Source organism: Sus scrofa, chromosome 1 (assembly GCF_054392235.1).
Source record: "Sus scrofa isolate SSC_HxYL_T2T_F1_AM1 chromosome 1, Sscrofa_HxYL_maternal_Yorkshire_Landrace_v2.0, whole genome shotgun sequence".
Lineage (NCBI taxonomy): Eukaryota > Metazoa > Chordata > Mammalia > Artiodactyla > Suidae > Sus > Sus scrofa.
The window spans coordinates 282,788,931-282,812,184 of NC_139383.1; the positions used below are offsets into that span (position 1 = coordinate 282,788,931).

Genomic DNA, 23,254 nt, shown 5'->3' on the forward strand with positions numbered 1-23,254 from the left:
AGGCCAAATAGCCGGGGACACCATTGCTGTGGTCCCCCCCCCATGGAGGTCAAGGGATGTGACAGCACTGAGAGGGAACAGAGTTATCCAGCTAGCGCTGCTGCGTGCCAGGCCCTGTGCTGTGACCATGACCCCTGCGCCCTTCCCCCAGTGCTGTCCGCGCCCTGGCTCCACCTGCGGCGACACGTCCTGTCCCCGACAGAGCAGTCTTGCTTCCTCTGGCCTCCCCACGGGGCATTTGTGTGACAGTCCTTTCCAAAGCCCCCTTCAAGGGCCAGATGCCCTCGCCCTCAGTGTGGCCGGTCCCCTGATGTGCGCTCAGAAAATGGGACCTTTGGGACTGTCGGCGTGCCCTTCCCGGAGTCGGGTGTTGGGAGACTTGGCGGGCGTTCCCCGAAGAGCCCAGGGATCCAGGGACCTTGGGTCAGCCCGTCCCTCCTGCACTGCCCAGAGCGGACCCTGATGCTGCCCCTGACCGAGGGCTCGCTGCGCCTGCGGCCTGACGACGAGGACAGCCTGACTTCCGAGGATTCCTTCTTCTCGGCCACCGAGGTGACGCGGGTGGGGGGTGAGCTCTGGGGCTGGGGTGGTGAGCACTGGGTCGTGGGAAAGTGAAAGCCTTTGCTTAGAGGGAGTAGGATTTGGCAGCCACCAGGCGCTGCTCCCTGGGGACACTCGGCGAGGCTGGGGAAGCCTGAGAAACCCGGCCTCGCACGGGTCCCTGTCCCCACTGGCTCCAGCCCACGCTGGCCTCTCCCTTCTCCAGACTGAGGGCGCATTGCTTGGCTTTAGTTTCCTGCCATGGCCACATGTGCCACGCGGCTGTCCTTGCCTGGGATGGGGGGACGGGGGTGTGCGTCGCGTAGACGGTCCCTTTGGGAAGGGCACCTGGAGAGGGGACGCCGAGGGCCAGTGCTGGACTCACACCCAGGCCTCCTGCCCGTGGGCTCGGGTTCCCACTGACATGCCCTCTGGGAGGTTGGTGCCCCCCACTCCCTGCTGACACAGGCTTCCCCACACCCCCTTCCTCCTCCGCCCCTTCCCGCCAGCTCTTCGAGTCCCTTCAGGTCGGCGATTACCCGCTCCCACTCTCCAGGCCCGCCGCTGCCTACGAGGAGGCCCTGCAGCTGGTGAAGGAGGGGAAAGTGCCCTGCCGGACCCTCAGGTGAGCGTGTGGGGAAGAGGCAGGTGGCGAGCGGGCATCCCCTTGGAGGAGGCTGGGGGAGCCGGCTAGGACCCAGCCGGGCAAGGCTGCGGGTGGGCTGAGCCGGCTAGGGTTCCTGCCCCAGCCTCGGAGGGCCCAGGATGGCAGGTCTGGAGTTCCCATTGTGGCTCAGTGGGTTAAGAACTTGACATTGTCTTCATGAGGACTCAGGTTCAAGTGGGTTAAGGATCCGGTGTTGCCACAAGCTGTGGTATGGGTCGCAGACGTGGCTCAGATCTGGCACGGCTGTGGCCGTGGCGTAGGCCGGCACCTGCAGCTCCCGTGCAGCCTCTAGGCTGGAAACGTCCCTATGCCTCAGGTGCAGAGCTAACAGTCACGATAACCAATTAATATAACTAATTAAAATAACAGTTGTTTGCACTTGTTCTGAGGTCTCAGAGGGGTCCAGTCAGAAGCACGGCGGGCGCGGTTCCTCAGCCCTGTGTTCCAACCCAGCCCTTCGAAGGGAGGTCCTAAAGCCAGGCTTTGGGGACAGACAGAACGGGGCTCTCTCCAGGTCTTGCCACGTTGTTGCAGGTGGCCCAGGACAAGTCTCCTGACTTCTCTCTGCCTCAGTCTTGCCCTCTGGAGTGTACTTATGGCTCTTGTCCATCTTCCATCGACTGTGCAGTGTGATGTCATGACTCCAGGTTCAAGTGTGTGTGGTTAAAGGCCACTGACCGGAAATGGCCGAAAGCCTCAGGGATTTGGACAAAGGGCCTGGACCAGGGCACCTCTAGCTGCCCTAGAGAGCCCTGCCCGGCATTGGCAGCAGTTTGGCCCTTTTGGCCCTTTGCTGGGGGGTTTCTTTGTTGGTTGGGGCCTAGAGGAGGCCAAGGTCAACCCGAGCCCCTAGCGACCACACCAATGCCATTGAGCCAACTCGTCCTCAGAGAGCTGGGGGGAGACCAGGCCTGGAAGTGGGCAGGTTCCTGCTTGAGGACAGACTGCCAGGCAGAGGCAGGGCCACCCAGGGCTCTGACCCCACTGGGGTTGTCACTGGGTGGGGCCTCAGTGGTGTGACGTGCGGTGCTTCCCCTCAGGACAGAACTGCTGGGCTGCTACAGCGACCAGGACTTTCTGGCTAAGCTGCACTGCGTGCGGCAGGCCTTCGAGGTGGGTGTGGTCGGGGGCGCCTGGGAGGATGGAGCCGGGGAGGGGGGCAGGCAGGCGGGATGGGTCCCCTGCCCAGCCCACAGTTCTGCCCTCTCTGTGGCCTTGGGGGACCACCAGCCCGGCAGCTCACCCCCTCCCTTCCCTGCCCCCAGGGCCTTCTGGAAGACAAGACCCACCAGCTTTTCTTCGGGGAGGTCGGCCGGCAGATGGTCACGGGCCTGATGACCAAGGCTGAAAAGGTAGCAGCGGGTGGGGCTCTCTTTCCAGGTTCTCTTCCCCCCACTTTTTTATTTTTCTCTTTCTGACTTTTTTTCAGTTATGTTTGAAAAAAAAAAAAAGAAAAATCTAAAATCAAGCAACACTGGAGTTCCCGTTGTGGCTCAGTGGGTTAAGGACCCAGTATTGTCTCTGTGAGGATTCAGGTATAATCCCTGGCCTCGCTCAGTGGGTTAAGGATCCGGCGTTGCCATGAGCTACAGCGTAGGTTGCAGATGCAGCTCGGGATCCAGCGTGGCTGTGGCTGTGGCGTAGGCTGGCAGCTGCAGCTCGGGTTTGGGTACTTCCACCTGCTGCGGGTGCGGCCCTAAAATGAACAAAAACAAATAAACAAATAAAATCAAGTGACAGGCTGACTTCAACCTGCAGACCACAGGAAAACAGGGAAAGAGCTGGAGTTTTTTCCCCCTGTGCTAATTTTGAAAAATATGGATCTGTATTGCTTTTTGTTTCTGATTACAGCATACCACTGCATCCAGTCTTGTAAAATTCACCAATTATGAGCCGCAAACTGTGCAAAGTCTCCCTCAACCCCGCCCACCAGAGGGAAGCACTGCCCACAGTCTGACATATGTTCCTTCTGTTCGGTTCCATCTTTGACATTGTCATTTAATTTCCAAAGCTTCATTTGCCTTCCGTGGGCTGTTCTGCAGCTTTGTTTTGTCCTATAAAAGTATATCTTGTCCATACAGAAGCTCCCAGGCCAGGGGTTGAATCTGAGCTGCAGCTGCGGCAACACCCGATCCTTTAACTTGCTGCCCAGGGTCAAGGTTTGAACCTGTGCCTCTGCAGTGGCCCAAGCTGCTGCAGTCGGTTCCTGAACCCTCTTGCCACAGGGGGAGCTCCCAGATGCCACTCTTACAATCAGTCTGTTAATAGTCGGGTCTCTCGAGGTGCCTATGAGAATTTCTGTGGGGCAAAGCGCGGATGTGGCGATGTTGTGTCTTGGGCACACGTTTAGAAGGCTGGCAGATCTCGCCACTTTGCCCTCTGAAATGCCTTAACAGCTGAAGTCCCTGCCGATGGCCAATCCTGGGTATTGGTGCAGGCATATAGCTCGTTTTACTGGGCTTTGCTTTATTGTGCCTCGCAGTTTCTTACACTTGGAAGGTGTGGGGCCGCCCCGTGTCAAGCAAGTCTGTTGGCACCGTTTTTCCGCCAGTATTTGCTCCCTTCGTGTCTATCCTATTTTGGTAACTCTCAAACTATTTCAGACTTTTTCATCATGTACTGTATTTATTGTGATGGTCGGTGATCTTTGATGTAACTGTTGTAGCTGTTTTAGGGCACCACAAACTGCACCCATCTAAGATGGCAAACTTATCAACAAATGTGTAGATTCCGACTGTTCTACCAACTGGCCGTTCCCCCATCTCTCTTCCTCTCCTTGGGCCTCCCTGTTCCCGGAGACACCACGATATGGAAATTAGGCCAGTTAATAACCCCGCAGTGGCTGCTGAGGGTTCAAGTAAAAGGAAGAGTTGTGTGTTTCTAACTTGAAATCAGAAGCTAGAAAGGATTAAGCAGAGGGAGGACGGTGTGGCGAAAGCTGAGACAGGCTGGAGCTCAGCCTCTTGTACCTGTTAGCCAAGTGATAAATGCAAAGGAAAGGTTCTCGAAGGAAGGGCCTTCCCTGGTGGTCTAGTGGTTATGATTTGGTGCTTTCACTGCTGCGGCCCCGGTTCAGTCCCTGGTCGGGGAGCTGAAATCCCACGTGAAACCACTACATGCTGCAGCCAGAAAAAAACCGTTCCTGTAGGAGATTACGTGAATGCACAACAGTGAACCCACGAATGCTAAGACAATAAAACATTTTTGGGAGTTCCCGTCGTGGCGCAGTGGTTAATGAATCCGACTAGGAACCATGAGGTTGCGAGTTCGGTCCCTGCCCTTGCTCAGTGGGTTAAGGATCTGGCGTTCCCGTGAGCTGTGGTGTAGGTCGCAGACGCGGCTCAGATCTGGCGTGGCTGTGGCGTAGGCCCTCGGCTATAGCTCTGATTGGACACCTAGCCTGGGAACCTCCATGTGCCTCGGGTGCGGCCCTGAAAAGACAAAAAACAAAACAAACAAAAAGAATTATGCTAACAGAACATTGTAAATCAATTATACTTTGATTAAAAAAAGAGTGAATCTAGCTGTATTCTCCCGTGGTCTATGAATGGAAGAGCAAAGCCTGGATGACAGCACATCTGTTTACAGCGTGGTTCACTGAATATTTTAAACCCACTGTCTTGAGACCTACTACTCAGAAAAAAAGATTCATTTCAAATGATTCCTGCTCACTGGCAATGCACTCGGTCACCCAGGAGCTCCGATGGAGGTTCATGTTTTCTTCATGCTGCTAACACAACTACAGCTCATGGATTGAGTGGTCATTTTGACTTCCCAGTCTTACTGTTCTTTTATTATTATTTTTTTCTTTCTTTCCTTTGTTTTTGTTAAAGGCCACACCCATGGCATATGGAGGTTCCCAGGCTAGGGGTCGAATCAGAGCTGCAGCTACTGGCCTACACCACAGCCACAGCAATGCTGAATCCTTAACCCACTGAGCAAGGCCAGAGATCGAACCCGTGTCCTCATGGATGCCAGTTGGTTTCATTACCACTGAGCCCCAACGGGAACTCCCGATTAACTCCAGCTTTGTCAGAAGCTCTACGGTGGGTAAAATGCCATTAACCAGCCTTGCGGGCTACAGAGAAGTCATCCGTGAAAGGAAGAGTCGGTCAATGCAGCAAACTTCATTGGCGTCTTATTTTAAGAAATGGCCACGGTCACCACGCTTATCAGTCAGCAGCCACCAACACTGAGGCCAGTCCGTCCACCGGCAAAAAGATTATGACTCAGCATGGCTCAATTGATGGCTAGCATTCTTTTAGCAATAAAACTTCCCCGGTCCCGCGCCCCAACCCTGTTTTTGGCCACACCCACGGCATATGGAAGTCCCTGGGCCAGGGATCGAATTGGAGCCACAGCTTCGACCGGTGCCACAGCTGTAGCAATGCCAGATCCTGAACCCCCTGTGCTGGGCTTGGGATTGAACCGGCAACGTCACAGAATGCCAGATCATTCACCCCCTGCACCACAGCAGGAACGCCAAACCCTTTTCAACCATGTATTAAAGTCTTGCCTTTGTAGAGATGCTTACTATTGCACACCTCATAGGCTACAGTCACGTGTAAACATAAGGTGCATATGCAGTGGGAAACCAAAACACGTGAGTGACTCGCGTTCCTTTCATATTCGCTCCCGCGCAGTGGTCTGGAGTGGGACCCACAGTGTCTCTGAGGTCTGCCTGTAAATCTTTGTAACCTTCGTCTTACCCACTGCTCTACGTTTCTTTGCTGCTCAGCGACGTTTCACGAATGTTCACATGTATCGGCCAGTTGTGTTTCTTTCCTTGATGGGTTTGAGCGGAGCTCTTGTACACGCCTCTCCCCTCTGACCCTGTCGCCTCCCCTGCTGGGATCACTTAGGGATGCGTGGTTCCGAAACACATCTCTCACGTGGCACAACTGCTCAAGACCCTCCTGCGCCCCCACGGCCCTTGGTGTAGAGACCACCCACTCTGCGGCCTGGCTGGCTCGGGGCCTCTGCACGTGCTGGTCCCTTCACCCTGGGAACACGGTTCCTCAGTTCTTTCTGTGGTTTATTGTTAACTCCTTTATTGGAAAATACGCATACAAGAGTATAAAAACATCTATAGGAAGGCGCGCCCGTTGTGGTGCAGTGGAAACGAGTCTGACTAGTATCAGATTGAGGAGGGGGTTTGAGCCCTGGCCTCTCTCAGTGGGTCAGGGCTCTGGCGACGCTGTGAGTGGTGGTGTAGTTTTTTGCAGACGTGGCTCGGATCCTGGATTGCTGTGGCTGTGGCTGTGGCGTACGCTGGCGGCTACATCTCCAATTTGACCCCTGGCCTGAGAACTGCCATAGGCTGAGGGTGCGGCCCTAAAAAGCAAAAACAAAACAAAACAAAACCCCAAAAAACACGAGGATTTAATGAATGAAAAGATCAGCTGCTGGAGTTCCCTTGTGGCACAGCAGGTTAAGGATCCGGCGTTGTCACTGCTGTGGCTTGGGTTCCATCCCTGGCTTGCGAGCTCCTGCATGCCTCAGTTGCGGCAAAAACAAAAAAGAAAAAAAACAAAAAAAAAGAATGAACCCATGCGTACGGAGCACCCAGGGGAGGGGAGATGAACACATCATCTGGAAGCCCCCTCCCCCCTTTCCCTGGTCACCCGCCTTCTGAGTCTCTGCCCCCAGGAGGGCTTCCCCTGACTTGTCCGCTGGGCCCGAGAACCCCGGGCTCACCCCGTCTGCACGGCCTCATCTCCCCACTTCCTCCTCATTATGCACGAGGGCCAGGACCACAGCTCTGCTGGGCACGGGTGTGTGCCCAGCCCTGGGCCTGGCACAGGGCAGCTGCTCGGTAGACAGAAGTACAGTGGGCTCTCCGTATCTAGGGTTCCACCTCCTCAGGTTCTGCATCTGTGGGTCCAACCAACCTCGGATTGAAAATATATATATTTTTTTAATTCCAGAACATTCCAAAAAGCAAAAGTTGAATTTGCCACACCCTGGCAAACGATTTACCTTGTAGTAGGTGTTATAAGTGATCTAGAGATGATTTAAGGGACGGGCGAGGGCTTGCCTAGGTTGTAAGCAGATACTGCTCCCTGTCATGTGGGGGACTTGAGCATCTGGAGCTGGGCATCCGCAGGGGGTCCTGGAACCCATCGTCCTCGGAGCCAGGGCCTGATTATCCTCCTGGCAGCTGCCGTTTCCGGAGCAGCAGCCCTGGTGCTTTACTCACGTATCTTTAGCTCCAGTAGCTCATGTGATCCTGATGGTTCCATCTGCTTGGCCGATAAGGAACCAGCCTGGGGTGGTAGCAGGGCCCCGGTCGCTGAGCAAGGGCAGGGTAGAGCTGGGATTTGAACCCGGTCAGCCTGACCCCAGCCATGCCCTCTGCCTGTTCTCTCTGGCCTCCCCAGGGCGGTGAAAGGACCAACAAGTGAAGAGAGTTCTGGGCAGGTGGCTGCTCTCAGCGGCTGCTCCCGGAGGGGCCCCAAGGCACAGCTTCCTCTCTCCAGCCTCTATCCCAGTGCAGGACTTGGCTTTGTTTTTATTAAGACATGAAGAAGAGTTCTCATCGTGGTTCAGTGGTTAACAAACCCGACTAGCATCCATGAGGACGCCGGTTTGATCCCCGGCCTCGCTCAGTGGGTTAAGGATCAGGCATTGCCATGAGCTGTGGTATAGGTCACAGATACGGCTCTGATCCCAGTTGCTGTGGCTGTGGTGTAGGCCAGCAGCCATAGCTCTGATTGAACCCCTAGCCTGGGAACCTCCATTCGCCGCAGGTGCAGCTCTAGAAAGACAAAAAGACCAAAAAAAAAAAAAAGATGAAGAAGAGGCTTGCTGGCCATTCACCCGCGCTTGGGCACCAGAGCCCATGCCCAGCCCTGGACTGAGGAGTACCTGGCAGCTCTGGTCTGGGAAGACTGGCTCAGTGCCCACACCCAGGCACTGGAGTTGCAGCATCAGGCTGCCTCCACATTGTGCCCTGTGCCAGATGTGAAACCTCTCCAGGCCTCAGTCACCTTGTGTGTAATTGGACGTGTCCTGGTGTCCCACATGCTTATTGGCCATCCAGAGAGTTAGCAAGGGCCAGCCTTCATTGTCATCATTTACAGACGAGGAAACTGAAGCTTAGGGAGGTTAAGGCCTGGCCTGGGGTCATCTGAGCAAATTCTTTCTACAAACTCTTTCTTGAATTCTTTCTTCAAATTCTATCTATCTATCTATCCATCTATCCATCTATCTATCCATTTTTGGCTGCTCCCACGGGATATGGAAGTTCCCAGGCCAGGGATCAAACCCAAGCTGCTGCAGTGACAATGCTGGATTCTTAACCTGCTGTGCCGTGAGAGAACTCAGCAAATTCTCTTAAGTTTTAAAACTTTTATTATTTTTTTAATGGAAATGCAGTTGATTTACAATGTTGTGTTGATTTCTGCTGTACAGCAAAGTAATTCAGTTATAGGCATACACTCTCATGTTCTTTTTTCCGTTATGCTTTAGAAAATAGGGGTTTTTAAAAAAAAGATTATAAAAATGATTCAGGGGTGCCTGTTGTGGCTCAGCGGCTAATGAACCCAACTAGTATCCTTGAGGATGCAGGTTCCATCCCTGGCCTTGCTCGGTGGGTTCAGGATCCAGCGTTGCCGTGAGCTGTGGTGTAGGTCAGAAGCTACAGCTCCAATTTGACCCCCTAGCCTGGAGACCTCCACGGGCCGAGAGTACGGCCCTCAAAAGACCAAAAAAAGAAGATTCATGCTCACAGTTCCCTTTTGGTGCATCAGCTGAAGGATCCGGTGTTGTCACTGCAGCCGCTTGGGTTGCTCCTATGGCGTGGGTTCGATCCCTGGCCTGGGAACTTCTGTATGGCATGGGTATGGTCAAAAAAAAAGGGGGGGATTTATGCTCATTGTAGAAAAAAACTAAGATGATGAAAAAAAAAACAAAAAACAAAAAGAAAGAAGGAAAAATCATCCCCCCACCCACCCTGTTCCCATTTTGGTGAACAGCCATCAGGTGCGCCCCCTGCCTGTGGTTATTAGAAATGGCATCAACCTACCCAAGCTGCTCTGCTGCCATCTCTCCCCACCCCTCGCCCCGCCCTGTGCCAGCTCTCGGACACATCACTGATCTGAAGCCTCAAGATTCAGATCTGTAAAGTGGGCACAGTACTGGGCCATCCTCATAAGACTCTCTGAATTGAGCTGATCCATATTAGATCAGTCCTGGCACGTATCTGCTTCCCTTGTCTGCAAATTATACCTCTGTGTCTGCACATTGTGTTGGAAGCCCCAGCCAGGCCTCCTGTCCCCGAGAGTGGAGAATTCCTCCCGTGCTCTGACCATCTTCGCAGCTGTCAGCCGCACTCCTGAACACTATCGATTGCCTGATTGTGTTACACAAGCCAGCTCATCCACTCCCCCAGCACAGCCCCACGTGTGCGACCCTAGAGTCTCCCCTTTCACCAGAGCGGCCCAGGGTCAAGGAGATTTGGGTCTCTGGCAGCTGGCTCTGCCTCATGTCCTCGCACGTCCTTCCAAAGTCAGCTCCTGCTGTGGTGCGTTGGAGCCCAGGTGTGAGCTGGTGTGAGATGCTGCTGGGTGCCCTGGTGTCGCTACTCTCCCACACATGTGCCAGGCTCTGCAGAGGTGCATCGAAGCGGGCCCAGGACACCCCCTGCCTTATTCCCTCCGTGGCACCTGCTCAGGGCTCGGCCTTGCCAGCCTGCCTCTGTGGATCTAGTCCAGCTGGGTCTCAGGGCCTCTCCCACGGCCAAAACAGGCTCGGCTTCTCCCCACAGAGCCCCAAAGGCTTCCTGGAAAGCTACGAGGAGATGCTGAGCTATGCCCTGCGGCCGGAGACCTGGGCCACCACGCGGCTGGAGCTGGAGGGCCGAGGGGTAAGTGGTTTGTGCTGAGCCTCCATGGCCTGGGGATCCCCCCGCACGCGAGATCCCAGAGCAGGGAGAAGCGGCCTGTGGGGAGCTCTGCCTGGATTCCAAGGCCCGAGGTGGCTCCATCAGGCTGTAAGCCCCCGCTCCTGCTCTGCCCCAGGCCCAGGCTGGGGGCAGAGGCGGGGGCGTGGGCAGCTGCACGCCACTGCAGAGCGGCGGTGTGTCTGCTCGGCCAGGGGTTCCCACCCAGTTGCCCCCCCCACACACACACACCCTGCCCGCTCCGGCCTCAGTCTTCCCGGCTGGACAGCGGCCTCGGAGCACCGTCCATCCCCCCACAGGTGGTTTGCATGAGCTTCTTTGACATCGTGCTGGACTTCATCCTCATGGACGCCTTTGAAGACCTGGAGAACCCCCCATCCTCGGTGCTCGCAGTGCTGAGGAACCGCTGGCTGTCAGACAGCTTCAAGGAGACGGTGGGTGGCCCACCCTACTCCCAGGCACGCCACGCTCGGGTGACCCCACGCTTGCGCCTGGACCCCCCCATCTCTCTGTCCCTGGCTTTGAGCATCCAGGCTGGCTCCCCAGCCGTGAGGGTGCAGTGACCCTACCAGGCATGCTGCCCGCTGCTTTGACTGGGGCTGCGGGGCCTGGGCAGAGCTGGCACCTGCCCTGGAGGAGCGTCCCAGGAGAGCCCCTTGCTCTCTCTCGCTGGCGCAGAGCCTGCGTGGTGAGCATTGCACTGTGGTCTCACTTGGGCAGCTCTACTGGAGCTGTGCTGCCATGAACTCCATGCCATCTGAACGCACTAGATCAAGTTAAAACACGGGGGAGGGGGAGCAGTCCATTGAGCCCAGGGCCCCTGTGCTGTGTGGCTGTGTGTGTGTGTGTGTGTGTGTGTGTGTGTCTTTCATAGGCAGCTGTTAAGTGGCAACCATGGATCCCACAGTCACTGAGTGGGACTGGGTCGTGGGCCACTTTACAGAGGAGGAATCCGAGGCCCAGCGCTCAGTGGCTGTTCCAGGGACCCGTACAGTAAGGGTTAGAGCCAGGATTCAGGTTTAGGTGTGTCTGGCTCCTAATCGAGGGCAGGGGAGCAGCAGAGCCCAGGCAGCTGTCCCGTCTTCCTCGGGGTGGGGTGAGCCGGGGGTGGGTGGTGGCTGCAGGCCTGGCTTGTTCGTCTGATCCCCATCTTTGATCTAGGCGCTGGCCACTGCTTGCTGGTCGGTCCTGAAAGCCAAGAGGAGGCTGCTGATGGTGAGTGAGCTAACAGGGCCCCTGGGGAGCGCCGTGCGGGGCCCTGGCTGTGGCGCCCAGCTCAGCTGACCCTCCATTCCGTGGGTGCTGGACCCTGGTCTCTGGGCGGAACTGGATGTGGTGGGCACGGGCACGGGGTGGGGCAGGGAGGTCTGGCTGAGTCCCTAGCATCTTTTGGCCTCTGTCAGGGCACCTTACCTTTCCCTGGACCCGGAGGGCCTCAGAGGCACACGTAGGTCTGTTTCAACTTCCTGCCCAGGGCCCAGCACAGAGCAGGCCTTCGGGAAATGTGGAAGAGGGGAAAGGAGGGCGTCCTCAGAGGGAGGGAGGGCACGTGCCCCTGGGAGCAGCCAGAGCCGCCCGCCGTCCATGGGGCTGCAGCATCTGCACGGCCGGCGGACAGCTGGCTGCGCCCTCTGGGCCCCGATCCAGCGTTCCTCTCTGCCAGCCAGGCTGGCTGCCCCGCTGATACCAGCTGCCGCCGCCCCACGCTCGGGCACCTCTAGTGCTGATCTCACCCGGGCCCCTCCTCCTGCAGCCCTGCCCACTGCCCTGAGGTTGCCCCTCCACTGCAGAGGTGGAAACCGGAGCACTAGAAGGCCCAGCCACGGAGTTCCCGTCGTGGCTCAGTGGCGATGAACTTGACGAGTATCCATGAGGATGTGGGTTCCATCCCTGGCCTCGATCAGTGGGTTAAGGATCCGGTGTTGCCGTGAGCTGTGGCGTAGGTCGAAGATGCGCCTCGGGTCTGGTGTTGTGTGGCTGTGGTGTAGGCCGGCAACTACAGCTCCAGCCCCTAGCCCAGGAACTTGTGCGTGTCATGGGTGTGGCCCCGAAAAGCAAAAGCCCCAGTCACTTGCCCCGGCGGCAGCGGCGTCACCCAGCAAGGACGTGAATGAGCCAGCCTCCCTGTCCTAGCCCTCAGCCTTGCCACCCCCCAACAGGTGCCTGATGGCTTCATCTCCCATTTCTACTCCGTATCGGAGCACGTTAGCCCTGTCCTAGCCTTTGGCTTCCTCGGACCCAAGCCTCAGCTCTCTGAAGTCTGTGCTTTCTTTAAGGTAAACAGGGAGTGCGGTGTCTGCCCAGGGGACAGGACCCCGGGAGGTGCCAGGAGTGGAGCGAGGGGCTGGGCGGGGTGCCTTCCACTGGGAGCCTGGCCCTCTGGGTCCAGAGGAAGCACCGGGAGGGCAGGAGTGGGGACAGGAAGGACCGGGTCGGGGCTCCAGTGGCCACAGCAGAAGCTCTGGGGGGCCGGGAGCAGGGCCCTCGGCCCTGGCCCGACCCCAGCCCTGTGCCCCAGCACCAGATCGTGCAGTACCTGAGGGACATGTTCGACCTGGACAACGTGCGCTACACATCGGTGCCAGCGCTGGCGGACGACATCCTGCAGCTGTCCCGGCGCCGCAGCGAGATCCTGCTCGGCTACCTGGGGGTGCCAGTGGCCGGCAGCCTCAGCCTGAACGGCGTACTGCCCCAAGAGAACGGGCCCCTGGAGGAGCTGCAGTGATGGTGGTGCTGCGCTGGGCCTGGTTCACATGGGTCACGGCAGAGAGAAGGCCCTTTGCGTTGGCACTGGAGGTCTGGCCATGAGCTGTGGCGGAGCCCAGGCCGTGGTGGCCAAGGGCGCCGGCCCCTGACCTTGCCCCCACACCCACCCCCACCATCTGGGGGATCCCCGCCTGGAGGGCCAACCTCCTGCAGAAGGATGAGCCCCAGAGGGTCCGCCTGCCTCCCCCGGCTGTTCCTGGGGGAAAGCGAGGCTGGCCCCGTGGCCAGTGGAGCCTGAGGGAGACGAAGGTGTTGTGAGGAGAACCGGGGTGGGGGGGGGGGACAGGCAGAGATGGAATGTCCTCGGTGTGGTCCCCAAGCCTCCCGCCACCCCAGGGCTGCTGCCGAGCGGGGCTGGGAGGTGGCAGGAAAGATGGGGTGGCCGGGCCCCGTGGTAGGGCAGGCTGCGCCGGACAGCCTCAGAATCTGGGCGTCCGGCTGACCCGTCCTGACAGCCCGCTGCCACCCTAGAGAGTTTGCAGCTCCAGAGCTGGACCGTGGGAGCCACAGAGTGTGGCTCGGGAGCAGCTTGCTGGGGCAGCAGGCCTGGACCGTGCAGAGGCGAGCCTGCTGTCCGTGCGCTCTCGTCTGGGCGGACTGGGCCCTTGACGAAGCCAAGCACTAAACCAGGACGCTGTCCCCTGACATTCCCCAGCCCCGCCAAAGACGGTCATTTCTCTTCCCACCTCTGCCACCACCAAAGACGGAGGAGGTGGGGCTGGCCCTCCTGTCCCCGCCGCCGCCCCACCGCGAGCCCAGAGCTCCCTGGCTGGTGCGGGGCCCTGAGCTGGAGGCTCTGACCAGGGGGTCAGCTCAGGCCCCAGGGGCCACGTCAGAGGGAGTCAGAGGTTGCAGGCAGCTGGACCAGCATTAGGACATGAAACCCACCTGGCACTTTGCTTTTGACTAGACGCACAAACGCTCTCAGGCCACGCAGGGACGGGGAGCCCGCCTCACGGCTGGTCCTGGCGAGGAAGGCTGGTCGGCATTTGTCCCCGCCCCCGTCGCGGGGTCTCTGTCAGTCCTGCAGACTCACTTCTCTTACAGTGGTTTCTCCTGAGGTGGGATGTTTTATTTATTGCCTTAACATTTTCTTTTGAGGTCTGCCCCCTTTCCAGGCCGAAGGTCCTGGGCTGGGGCACAGGGAGGGGATGGCAGAGGGCCCATCATCCCGGAGCCCTACGCCCTCTGCCACGAGGTCCCTCCCGCCTCCCGACAGTAGGACCGCCACGGATTAACCCTGATTCTGGCTCCAAACGCACCTCCCAGAGGAGGTCGCTGCGCTGCCTGAGAGGGAGCAGCCTCCTGGGTGGGAAGGACCGGGCCCTCCTCCACCCTGACCTGCTGATCGTGTGCGCTTCCCCGCTGAGAATAACCGCGGGCCTGGGCCCCAGGCTGCTCTGATCTGCTCCCGAGTCCCACAGAAGCTGCGTTTTCGTTTCGTCTTTGTTCACGCGTCCATGCACTGTCTCTGGCACTTGATTTGTCACGGCTTCTGACTTTTGTACCGAGAGCGGGTGCGCCGCAGCTCTGCGTCCAATAAATGACTCAGGATGGTTTCCTTCCGCACTGCTGTGCACATGTGGCCATTGCTTTGGGGGGCAGTTTGGGGGTAGTTCCAGGAGGGCAAAGTAGCCCTGTGGGAGCTATGGCCTCACTTGGGGTCGCCTGTCCCCTGCGGGGAGGGTGCCAGTGCAGGGCTTAAGGGCACCAGTGTGGGTGGGTGGCACCTAGGTAAGGTCATCTCACATCTCATAGAGGTGGGGTTTTTTTGTTTTGTTTGTTTTTGTCTTTTTAGGGCCACACCTGCGGCATATGGAGGCTAGGGGTCTAATCAGAGCTTTAGCCGCCGGCCTACGCCACAGCCACAGCAACGAGGCGTCCGAGCCACATCTGTGACCTACTCGTCTGTGACCCCACAGCAACACCAGGTCCTTAACCTACTGAGCGAGGCCAGGATTGAACCTTCGTCCTCATGGGTACTAGTCAGATTCAGTTCCACTGAGCCACGATGGGAACTCTTAGCACGCATTTTTTTTTTTTTTTTTTTTTTTTTTTGTCTTTTTGCTATTTCTTGGGCCGCTTCCGTGGCATATGGAGGTTCCCAGGCTAGGTGTCTAATTGGAGCTGTAGCCACCAGCCTACACCACAGCCACAGCAACGCGGGATCCGAGCCGCGTCTGCAACCTACACCACAGCTCACGGCAACACTGGATCGTTAACCCACTGAGCAAGGGCAGGGACTGAACCCGCAACCTCATGGTTCCTAGTCGGATTCGTTAACCACTGTGCCACGACGGGAACTCCCAGAACGCATTTCTTTTTCCTTCATAATTTCATGCATAAAGGATTCGTTGCTACTGTATTTTGTTTTGGCTGTTTTGTTTTTGGCTGTACCTCTGGCACGTGCATGTTCCCCGGCCAGGGATTGAACTCAAGCCACAACAGTGACCTGAGCCGCTGTAGTGCCAACGCCAGATCCTTGATCCGCTGTGACACAAGGGAACTTCCCTCCTTACTGCTGATCTTAGCAACCTCAGGATGTGTTTTTTTCCCCCTTTCCTTATTAAGTTGAGAATTTTCATCTTTCCCCTGAAAGGCAGCACTTAACAGCTTCTCTTTGGCATCTCTGAACTGCCAGCATCGCTCCTCCCATGCCTGGGAGCCATTATTTAGTAAAATAAAAGTCACTCAAGCACTGATAACTCAGGTGGCTGCTGAGGGAGTAGCAGGTTGGACATGGAAGCTCCTGACAAAGAGATGATCCCTCCCGGGTGGACACAGCGAGATGGCTTGAGATGGCATGAGATTTCTTCATGCTACTCACAACGAATGGTGTGCATTTTATTTTGTATATTTTTATTCTTTTTGTTTGTTTTTGGCCTTTTTGCCATTTCTTGGGCTGCTCCCACGGCATATGGAAGTTCCCAGGCTAGGGGTCTAATCGGAGCTGTAGCTGCCAGCCTACGCCAGAGCCACAGCAACGCGGGATCCAAGCCACGTCTGCAACCTACACCACAACTCACGGCAACGCCGGATCGTTAACCCACTGAGCAAGGGCAGGGACCGAACCCGCAACCTCATGGTTCCTAGTCGGATTCGTTAACCACTGCACCACGACGGGAACTCCTATATTTTTATTCTTACTTTTTTGTCTTTTTGCCTTTTCTAGGGCTGCTCTTGCAGCATACGGAGGTTCCCAGGCTGGGGTCTAATCGGAGCTGTAGCCACCGGCCTACACCACAGTCACAGCAACTTGGCATCTGAGCCTCGTCTGCGACCTACACCACAGCTCATGGAAAAGCCAGATCCTTAACCCACAGATCGAGGCCAGAGATTGAACCCTCAACCTCATGGTTCCTAGATGGATTCGTTACCCACTGAGCCGTGGCGGGAACTCCCGGTGTGCAATTTGAAATGTATGAATTGGGGAAGTTCCTGTTGTGGCTCAGTGGTAACGAGCCCCACTAGTATCCATGAGGATGTGGGCTTGATTCCTGGTCTCGCTCAGTGGGTTAAGGATCCCATGGCGTTGCCATGAGCTGTGGTGTAGGTTGCAGATGCGGCTCGGATCCCACATTGCTGTGGCTCTGGCACAGGCCGGTGGCTACAGCTCCGATTAGATCCCTAGTCTGGGAACTTCCATGTGCCCCGGGAGCAGCCCAAGAAATGGCAAAAAGACAGGGGAAAAAAAAAAAAAAAAAAAAAGGTTGTTCTTGGAGTTCCCTCATAGTGCAGCAAGTTAAGGATCTGGTGTTGTCACTGCTGTGGCTCAGGTCACAGCTGTGGCCCGGGGTTGATCCCTGGCCTGAGGATTTCTGCATACCTGGGGCATGGCCAAAAAAGAAAAGGTAAGGCGGTTCTCCGGCATAACCACAGTGCCAGAATCACACCTTAAAAATGATCGTGGCTCTCTGGACTTTCCACTGTGGTGCTACGGGATTGGCAGCATCTCTGGAGCATTCGGACACAGGTTTGATCCCCTGCCTGGCACAGGGATCCCGAGTTGCTATAGCAGCTTGGATCTGATCCCTGGCCCTGGAACTCCATAGGCTGTGGGTCTGCTGGAAAAAAAAAAAAAGAGAGAGAAGAAAAAGATCAATAGCTCTCTTAACATCTACTGGGATTCAGAAAAGAAGCTTTTCCTGATCAAATGGAGGTGGACTTAAGTTCCATCTAAAAGGAGAATAAATTTGAGTCTTTCCCTTTACTGATTCTGGGCACAAGCTGATATAATTACCTCCAGTGCTGGCAAAGGGTTTGGTGTAAACAACTTTTTTGTTTTGTTTTTTTTGTTTTGTTTTGTTTTTTTAGGGCCGCACCTGTGGCATATGGAAGTTCCCAGGCTAGGGGTTGAATCAGAGCTGCAGCTGCCACAGCCACAGCAATGCAGGATCCGAGCTGTGTCTGCAAGCTACACCACGGCTCAAGGCAACGCTGGATCCTTAACCCACTGAGCAAGGCCAGGGATCGAACTCACATCCTCATGGATACTAGTCGGGTTCATTACCCCTGAGCCAGGATAGGAACTCCTTCAGCAGCTCTATTAAGATATGATTGGTGTGCCATAGTATGCACTTGCTTTTTTTGTTTGTTTTTTTTATCATCTTTATGTCTTTTTAGGGCTGCACCTGAGGCATATGATGGTCCCCAGACTAGGGGTCTGTCGGAGCTGTAGCTGCTGGCCTACACCACAGCCACAGCAATGTGTCAGATCCAAGCCGCGTCTGCAACCTACACCGAAGCTCACGGCAACTCCAGATCCTTAACCCACTGAGCAAGGCCAGGGATCGAACCCACAACCTCATGGTTCCTAGTCAGATTCGTTTCTGCTGCGCCATGATGGGAAGTCCTGCACTCACTTTCATGATTTGTTTTTAGGAACTTTACACAGTTGTGCAACTGTTACCACAATATAGTTTTAGAGTATTTCCATCACCCCAAAGACCCCCTGTGCCCAAGGGCAGTGAAGCTCCCAGGCCACCACCCACTTACTTTCATGACTTGCTTTCCTGGACATTTCCTCTAAATAGAGTCATGTGGCGTTCCCGTCGTGGCTCAGTGGTTAACGGATCTGACTAGGAACCATGAGGTTGGGGGTTCGATCCCTGGCCTTGCTCAGTGGGTTAAGGATCCGGTGGTTGCCATGAGCTGTGGTGTAGATCACAGATGCAGCTCGGATCCTGTGTTGCTGTGGCTGTGGTGTAGGCCAGCGGCTACAGCTCTGATTAGACCCCCTAGCCTGGGAACCTCCATGTGCTGCAGGAGCGGCCCTAGAAAAGGCAAAGAGACAATAAACAAACAAACAAACAGAGTCATGCAAGACGTGGTCTTTCATGCTTGGCTTCCTTACACAGAGTAATGGTTTTGCGATAAGCAGTGAGGTCCTACTGTAGAGCACAGGGAACTATATCCAATCACTGGTGATAGAACATGACAGAAGATACTATGAGAAAAAGAATGGGTATGTGTGTATGACTGGGTCACTTTGCTGTACGACAGAAGTTGACAGAACGCTGTAATCAAGTATAATAAAAAATGTAAAAAATAATGGTTTTGAGATTCATCCATTCTAAGGCATGAATATTTTATGTCTCTGTTACCGAACAGCATTCTGCAATGACTCCTTTTTTGAATACCGTTATGGACTCATGGGTTATTATTTATTTGATCTTTACAATCATATTTCTGATGTTCAAATGGCCACAAATTTGGCCAGCAGGCGCCCCTCTGAGCTGCCTCGGGTCCTTCTGACCCGAGCACCCCCTCCCCAGTCTTTGAGAACTTCCTTTCTAGCATCTCAAGTCCCAGGATTCCCTGAGATCAGAGCTGGGAAGGCCCTCAGGGGAGTCCTGGCCCATCTATTTCTGTGGCAGACAGTGGACAGTTACCATGGCCCCCACATATCATGGCTCTTGGAATCCTTGTACGGTCCCCTCCCATGTCAGCTCTGACCTTGGCCTTGTGACTGGCTTTGGCCCGTGGGGCGAGAGTGCGGAGCCCCGGTGTATTGAACTTGCCCTCTTGAAGAGTATTGGTGGCTGTGAAAACTTTGGCTCCTCTGTCGGGGAGCCTACGTGGAGGAGAATGTGGCACCCTGGCCAGCAACCCCAGCCAAGTATCATCTTTGAGGGGGGCCCCTCAGATCACACAGGCCCAGCTGAGCTGCCAGCTGCATGAGTGACCAGCAGAACGGAGCCCGGCCACGTTGCAGATCTTGAACAGTAACCATGGCCTAAAGGCACGAGGTGTGGGGTTGGCTTGTTACGCAGCAGTAGGTAGCTGATTCCAGCCCCCTTACGATGAACGGGGAAACTGAAAGAGGAGGATGGCTGCCCCAGCACGCACAGCCGATCCTGGCAGCCCCAGGGTGGACAGCCGTGAGCCCTGAATCCAGCGCCATGCTCTAGCCGCACCCTCTGCCCTTCACCTTGGAATTGTTTGCATTTACGTTAGTTCATGAGCAGCTGCAGGGCTTCTCCCCATGAGATGGATTCTCTGCAGTGTCGGGGGTGTGTCGTCAGCCCATGACGTGGTTCACATCAAGCGCTCTGCGAACAGTGGTTTCAACGACCATATAAAAGGCCGTCCCGGCATGTACACAAACGCAACAGGACAGCTCAAGAAGGATCATTCATTCACGCCGGAGCCAGCGTGCACCCCATCTGCTTGCAAGAGCCGACAGTGTGTCTCTTCCCCAGTCCCCATTCGGAACCACTGTGGTGGTGGCTGGAAAGTGGCCAAGGGACAGCGTATTTGCACTAAGGCAATCAGCACATGTCACAAGCCAGGGGAGCTTGTGGCCCTGGGAGGTTGAGCCGGACAATGTGCCTCAAAGGTCTGGCTCTATGGTGTTTGGAACTCCAGGCCCTGGCTTCTAGAAGCTTCTATCCTAAGAGACAGACAATGAATGGCTCCTCTCAGAAGTCTGAAGCCAAAGCTATCACTTCTACTTTGCGACTCTTTTTTTTTTCTTCTGTCTTTTTGCCTTTTCTAGGGCCGCTCCCATGGCATGTGGAGGTTCCCAGGCTAGGGGTCGACTCGGAGCTGTAGCTGCTGGCCTATACCACAGCCACAGCAACACCAGATCCGAGCCGTGTCTGAGAGCTACACCACAGCTCACGGCAATGCCGGATCCTTAACCCACTGAGTGAGGCCAGGGATCGAACCCACAACCTCATGGTTCCTAGTCGGATTTGTTTCTGCTGCACCATGAAGGGAATTCCACAGCAGAAACTCTGGAAGGACAGTTTTGTGAGTGTGGCACGTTCGCTCCTCCTCATTCTTGACTTCCATACATGGCCTGGCACTGCCCAGGAGCTCAAATAGCCCCTCCAGTGAATAAATGAACCCCTAATCTGGAGGTTGGCTGCTTGACACACTTCAAGGAAATAGGCCCCTCAAGGGGAAGAGTTTCCTAGGGACTTTGAGCGTGTGCCAGAGTCAGAGTTAGACTTTGTGCCTCTAATCTGGGGGCTGCCCTTCTTGTCAACTCCCTTCTGGAGGAGAGGCCAAACTAAGAGGCTGGCCCTGCTTGGAGCAGCTGGCGCTTGTTTGGGGATGCCTCTGGGCAGTGGGAGGAGGCGGCCTGCAATCTGGTTGATGGGGGAGTTACCGTTTTGTCTCAGCAGAAACGAATCTAGCATCTATGAGGATGCAGGTTCGATCGCTGGCCTCGATCAGTGGGTTAAGGATCTGGCATTGCCATAAGCTGTGGTAGAGCTCACAGATGGGGCTCGGATCTGGCCTTGCTGTGGCTGTGGTGTAGGCCGGAGGCTACAGCTTTGATTCGACCCCTAGCCTGGGAACCTCCATATGCGGCAGGTGCAGCCCTAAAAAGAGAAAAAGAAAAAAAATCCAGTTGATGGGGCTCGGGGTGGTTCAGAACCTTGGCCTGCCCATCAGGCAGACCTGGATTCCGATCCGAGCTCTGCCACATTCCAGCCAGGTGACCTGCAAATGGTGGGACACTCAGAACCTTACTGTCCTCAACTGTAAACTGGGTGCATTAAGAGCTGCTTCAGCAGAGCTCCCTGGTGGCGCAGTGGGTTAAGGATCCAGCATTGTCACTGCTGGCACTCAGGCTGCAGCTGTGGCGTGAGTTTGATCTCCGGCCCTGGACCTTCGGCATGCCGTGGGTGTCGCAAAAAAAAAAATAAATAAAAAACAAACAAAAAAACCAAACTGCCTCAGAGACTGTCATGGAGATAACACGAATGACCAAGAACTCAGCACCTCCCGGGATGCCTGGAGAGCTACCAGGGCCATCGCTGGTCCACCCCTGAGCTCAGGGAGGAGGCAGGTGGCTCCCGCAGCCTCCCACGGGTCTCCTCGCGGCATTCTTGCCGATACCACCTGGCTCCTCGTCCACATGGCAGATCTGACCTGTCATCTCCCATCTCATGGGGCCCTGCAATGGCTCCTGGGCACATCTCCATGGAAAAACATCCGTTGGTACACAAAGATATGCACAAGGCTGTGCCTAGCAGCACCAGCCCTAACACCCCAGATCTAGCAACACTCCAATGTCCACCAAGTGTCGAAGGGAAAATAAACTGTGTATTCACACTATGGAACACGTCACAGCCAGAGTGAACAAATTACAACGAGAGGTTGCAGCATGGAGCTCACAAACACGCGCCAGTGGAAGCCCTGGGCAAAAAGTACATAGCGTGGGGTCATGGAAAGTCCATAAACCAGACTAACCTCATGAATGGTGCCAGCAGTCGGAACAGTGGTCACCCTGGGGTGACGAGATGGGGTGTCAGGAGCTCCGGGAGCTCTGCTTCCTGAGCTGGGGGCTGTTAACACGGGTGTGCTTAGTTTTTGAAACTTCATCAAGCTGCCCACATTCGATTTCTGGATTTTCTCGCTTGCGTGTTAAGTTTCGATTTCTTTTCAAAGGCAAGACTCAAACAATGAAGTCATCTTCAAGCTCCCCTCTGTACTGACCAACTGTGGCCCAAAGTTTCAGGCGGCCAGGCCCCTGCAGAGCCCCCCCCCCCCCAGCACCTTACCTCTCCCGCTCTCTCACCCATGTCACCTTGGGCTGTGCCCTCTGCCTGGACAACCCACCCCGATAGCTCCCTCTCACATTATAGTTCCTCACCCTTGTCACTTCTCCAGAATATTCTCCCTGAGGGGAGATGGCTCTGAAGCCAGAGGGGCCTGGGTTTCAGGGACTCGGCCTTTCAAGTCTATTTGCTCAGCTGTGAAATGCCTCCTAGCCATGGAGGGCAATGCACCCAGACAGGATGGCTGCCCAGCCCCGGGGGACTATTCTGGGAAAGTCACAGCCCACACCTCACACCTCCTCTGCTCAGAGACTAACAGTGGCAGTGCCTGAGGTGGCTGAGGGCAGGTGACGGGGAAATGGGGCCAGCTCACCCGGAGGGAGCTGAGGACAGCTGAGAGGTCCTGGGGGTGCTCCTGGCTCACTGGTGGGTTCTGAGTCCCCGTCATCTCCCCAGCCCTTTGGGCCCTGCCTGGTACTGACTCCAGCTGCCTGGCTGGCTCACAGAGGAAGCCACTCTGGTCAGCGGCATTCTCTGCTGTAGTCTCACTTCTCCTCATAAGCACTTAGGCAATTTACCAGGTACTTGCTCTAGCACCGGCCAGGGCCAGTCTCTGATCTACAACAGGCCCTGTCTTCATGCGGCCCAAGTCTTCTTCAGTTGTGGCTGGAACCACTAGAGAAGAATGTGGACTCCAAGGCTGCAACCCACATCTACTGGATCAACTCTGGCCCCGTTTTCTACAGGCTGATCTTGGTGCTGCACGTTGTCAGAGAACCACTGTTTACTGGGAGAGTCAGACAAGGAACCACGTACAGTCCAGTGTGGTCAGTGCTGGGGCAGGAGAGGGGATGCAACTGCGGGAGTCCAGTGGCGGCCCCTCTCCTGGTCATGGAAACTTCTAAGTTAGAACATACACCCGAGCCAGACTTGGCCAGGCCGAGTGGGGCAGAAGAGGGGACGCACTCCAGGCAGCTAGAACAGCACGCGCAAAGGCTAAGAGACCAGAGGGGCCACTTTACCTGGACTCATGTACTGCAGTCCAGCTGGAGAGACAGTGGGGGTAGGAGAGCTGGGTAGTAAGGTATGGCTGTTCACACAGGGCCTTATAGGACATCGAGAGGAATGTTTTGAGAAAATAGGTATAGGTGAAAAACCCGCCCTTAAAATGCTCCCAAGATGCCTTATGAAGCAGCACAAATGTGACCAAATCAACAAATCTGTGTTAATTGAATGAAATGAAGGATGGAGTCTCTTAATTTCAATTAAGCTTCCACTTGGCATCATTGAGTTTCCTTCCATAAAGCATTTAGGGGGCCAACTGTGCACCCTGCCTTGGGAGTCCCCTCTCCCACTCCCACCCCT

At 55.7% G+C, this 23,254-nt stretch overlaps 1 protein-coding gene across 5 annotated transcripts in view; it reads left to right on the forward strand.

Annotated features, from left to right (window-relative positions):
* Positions 1 to 14,444, forward strand: part of MIGA2 (mitoguardin 2) — a 28,434-nt gene extending 13,990 nt beyond the window's left edge. For all 5 annotated transcript variants that reach the window (XM_084997750.1, XM_084997759.1, XM_084997771.1 and 2 more), the window contains exons 8-16: positions 452 to 552; positions 1,050 to 1,165; positions 2,248 to 2,320; positions 2,473 to 2,559; positions 9,975 to 10,073; positions 10,409 to 10,543; positions 11,271 to 11,324; positions 12,269 to 12,385; positions 12,628 to 14,444. In XM_084997750.1, coding sequence (XP_084853876.1) covers positions 452 to 552; positions 1,050 to 1,165; positions 2,248 to 2,320; positions 2,473 to 2,559; positions 9,975 to 10,073; positions 10,409 to 10,543; positions 11,271 to 11,324; positions 12,269 to 12,385; positions 12,628 to 12,834 — 989 coding nt within the window. In that variant the 3' untranslated portion in view covers positions 12,835 to 14,444. The remainder of the gene's footprint in view (positions 1 to 451; positions 553 to 1,049; positions 1,166 to 2,247; positions 2,321 to 2,472; positions 2,560 to 9,974; positions 10,074 to 10,408; positions 10,544 to 11,270; positions 11,325 to 12,268; positions 12,386 to 12,627) is intronic.
* The last annotated feature ends 8,810 nt before the right edge of the window (positions 14,445 to 23,254 follow it).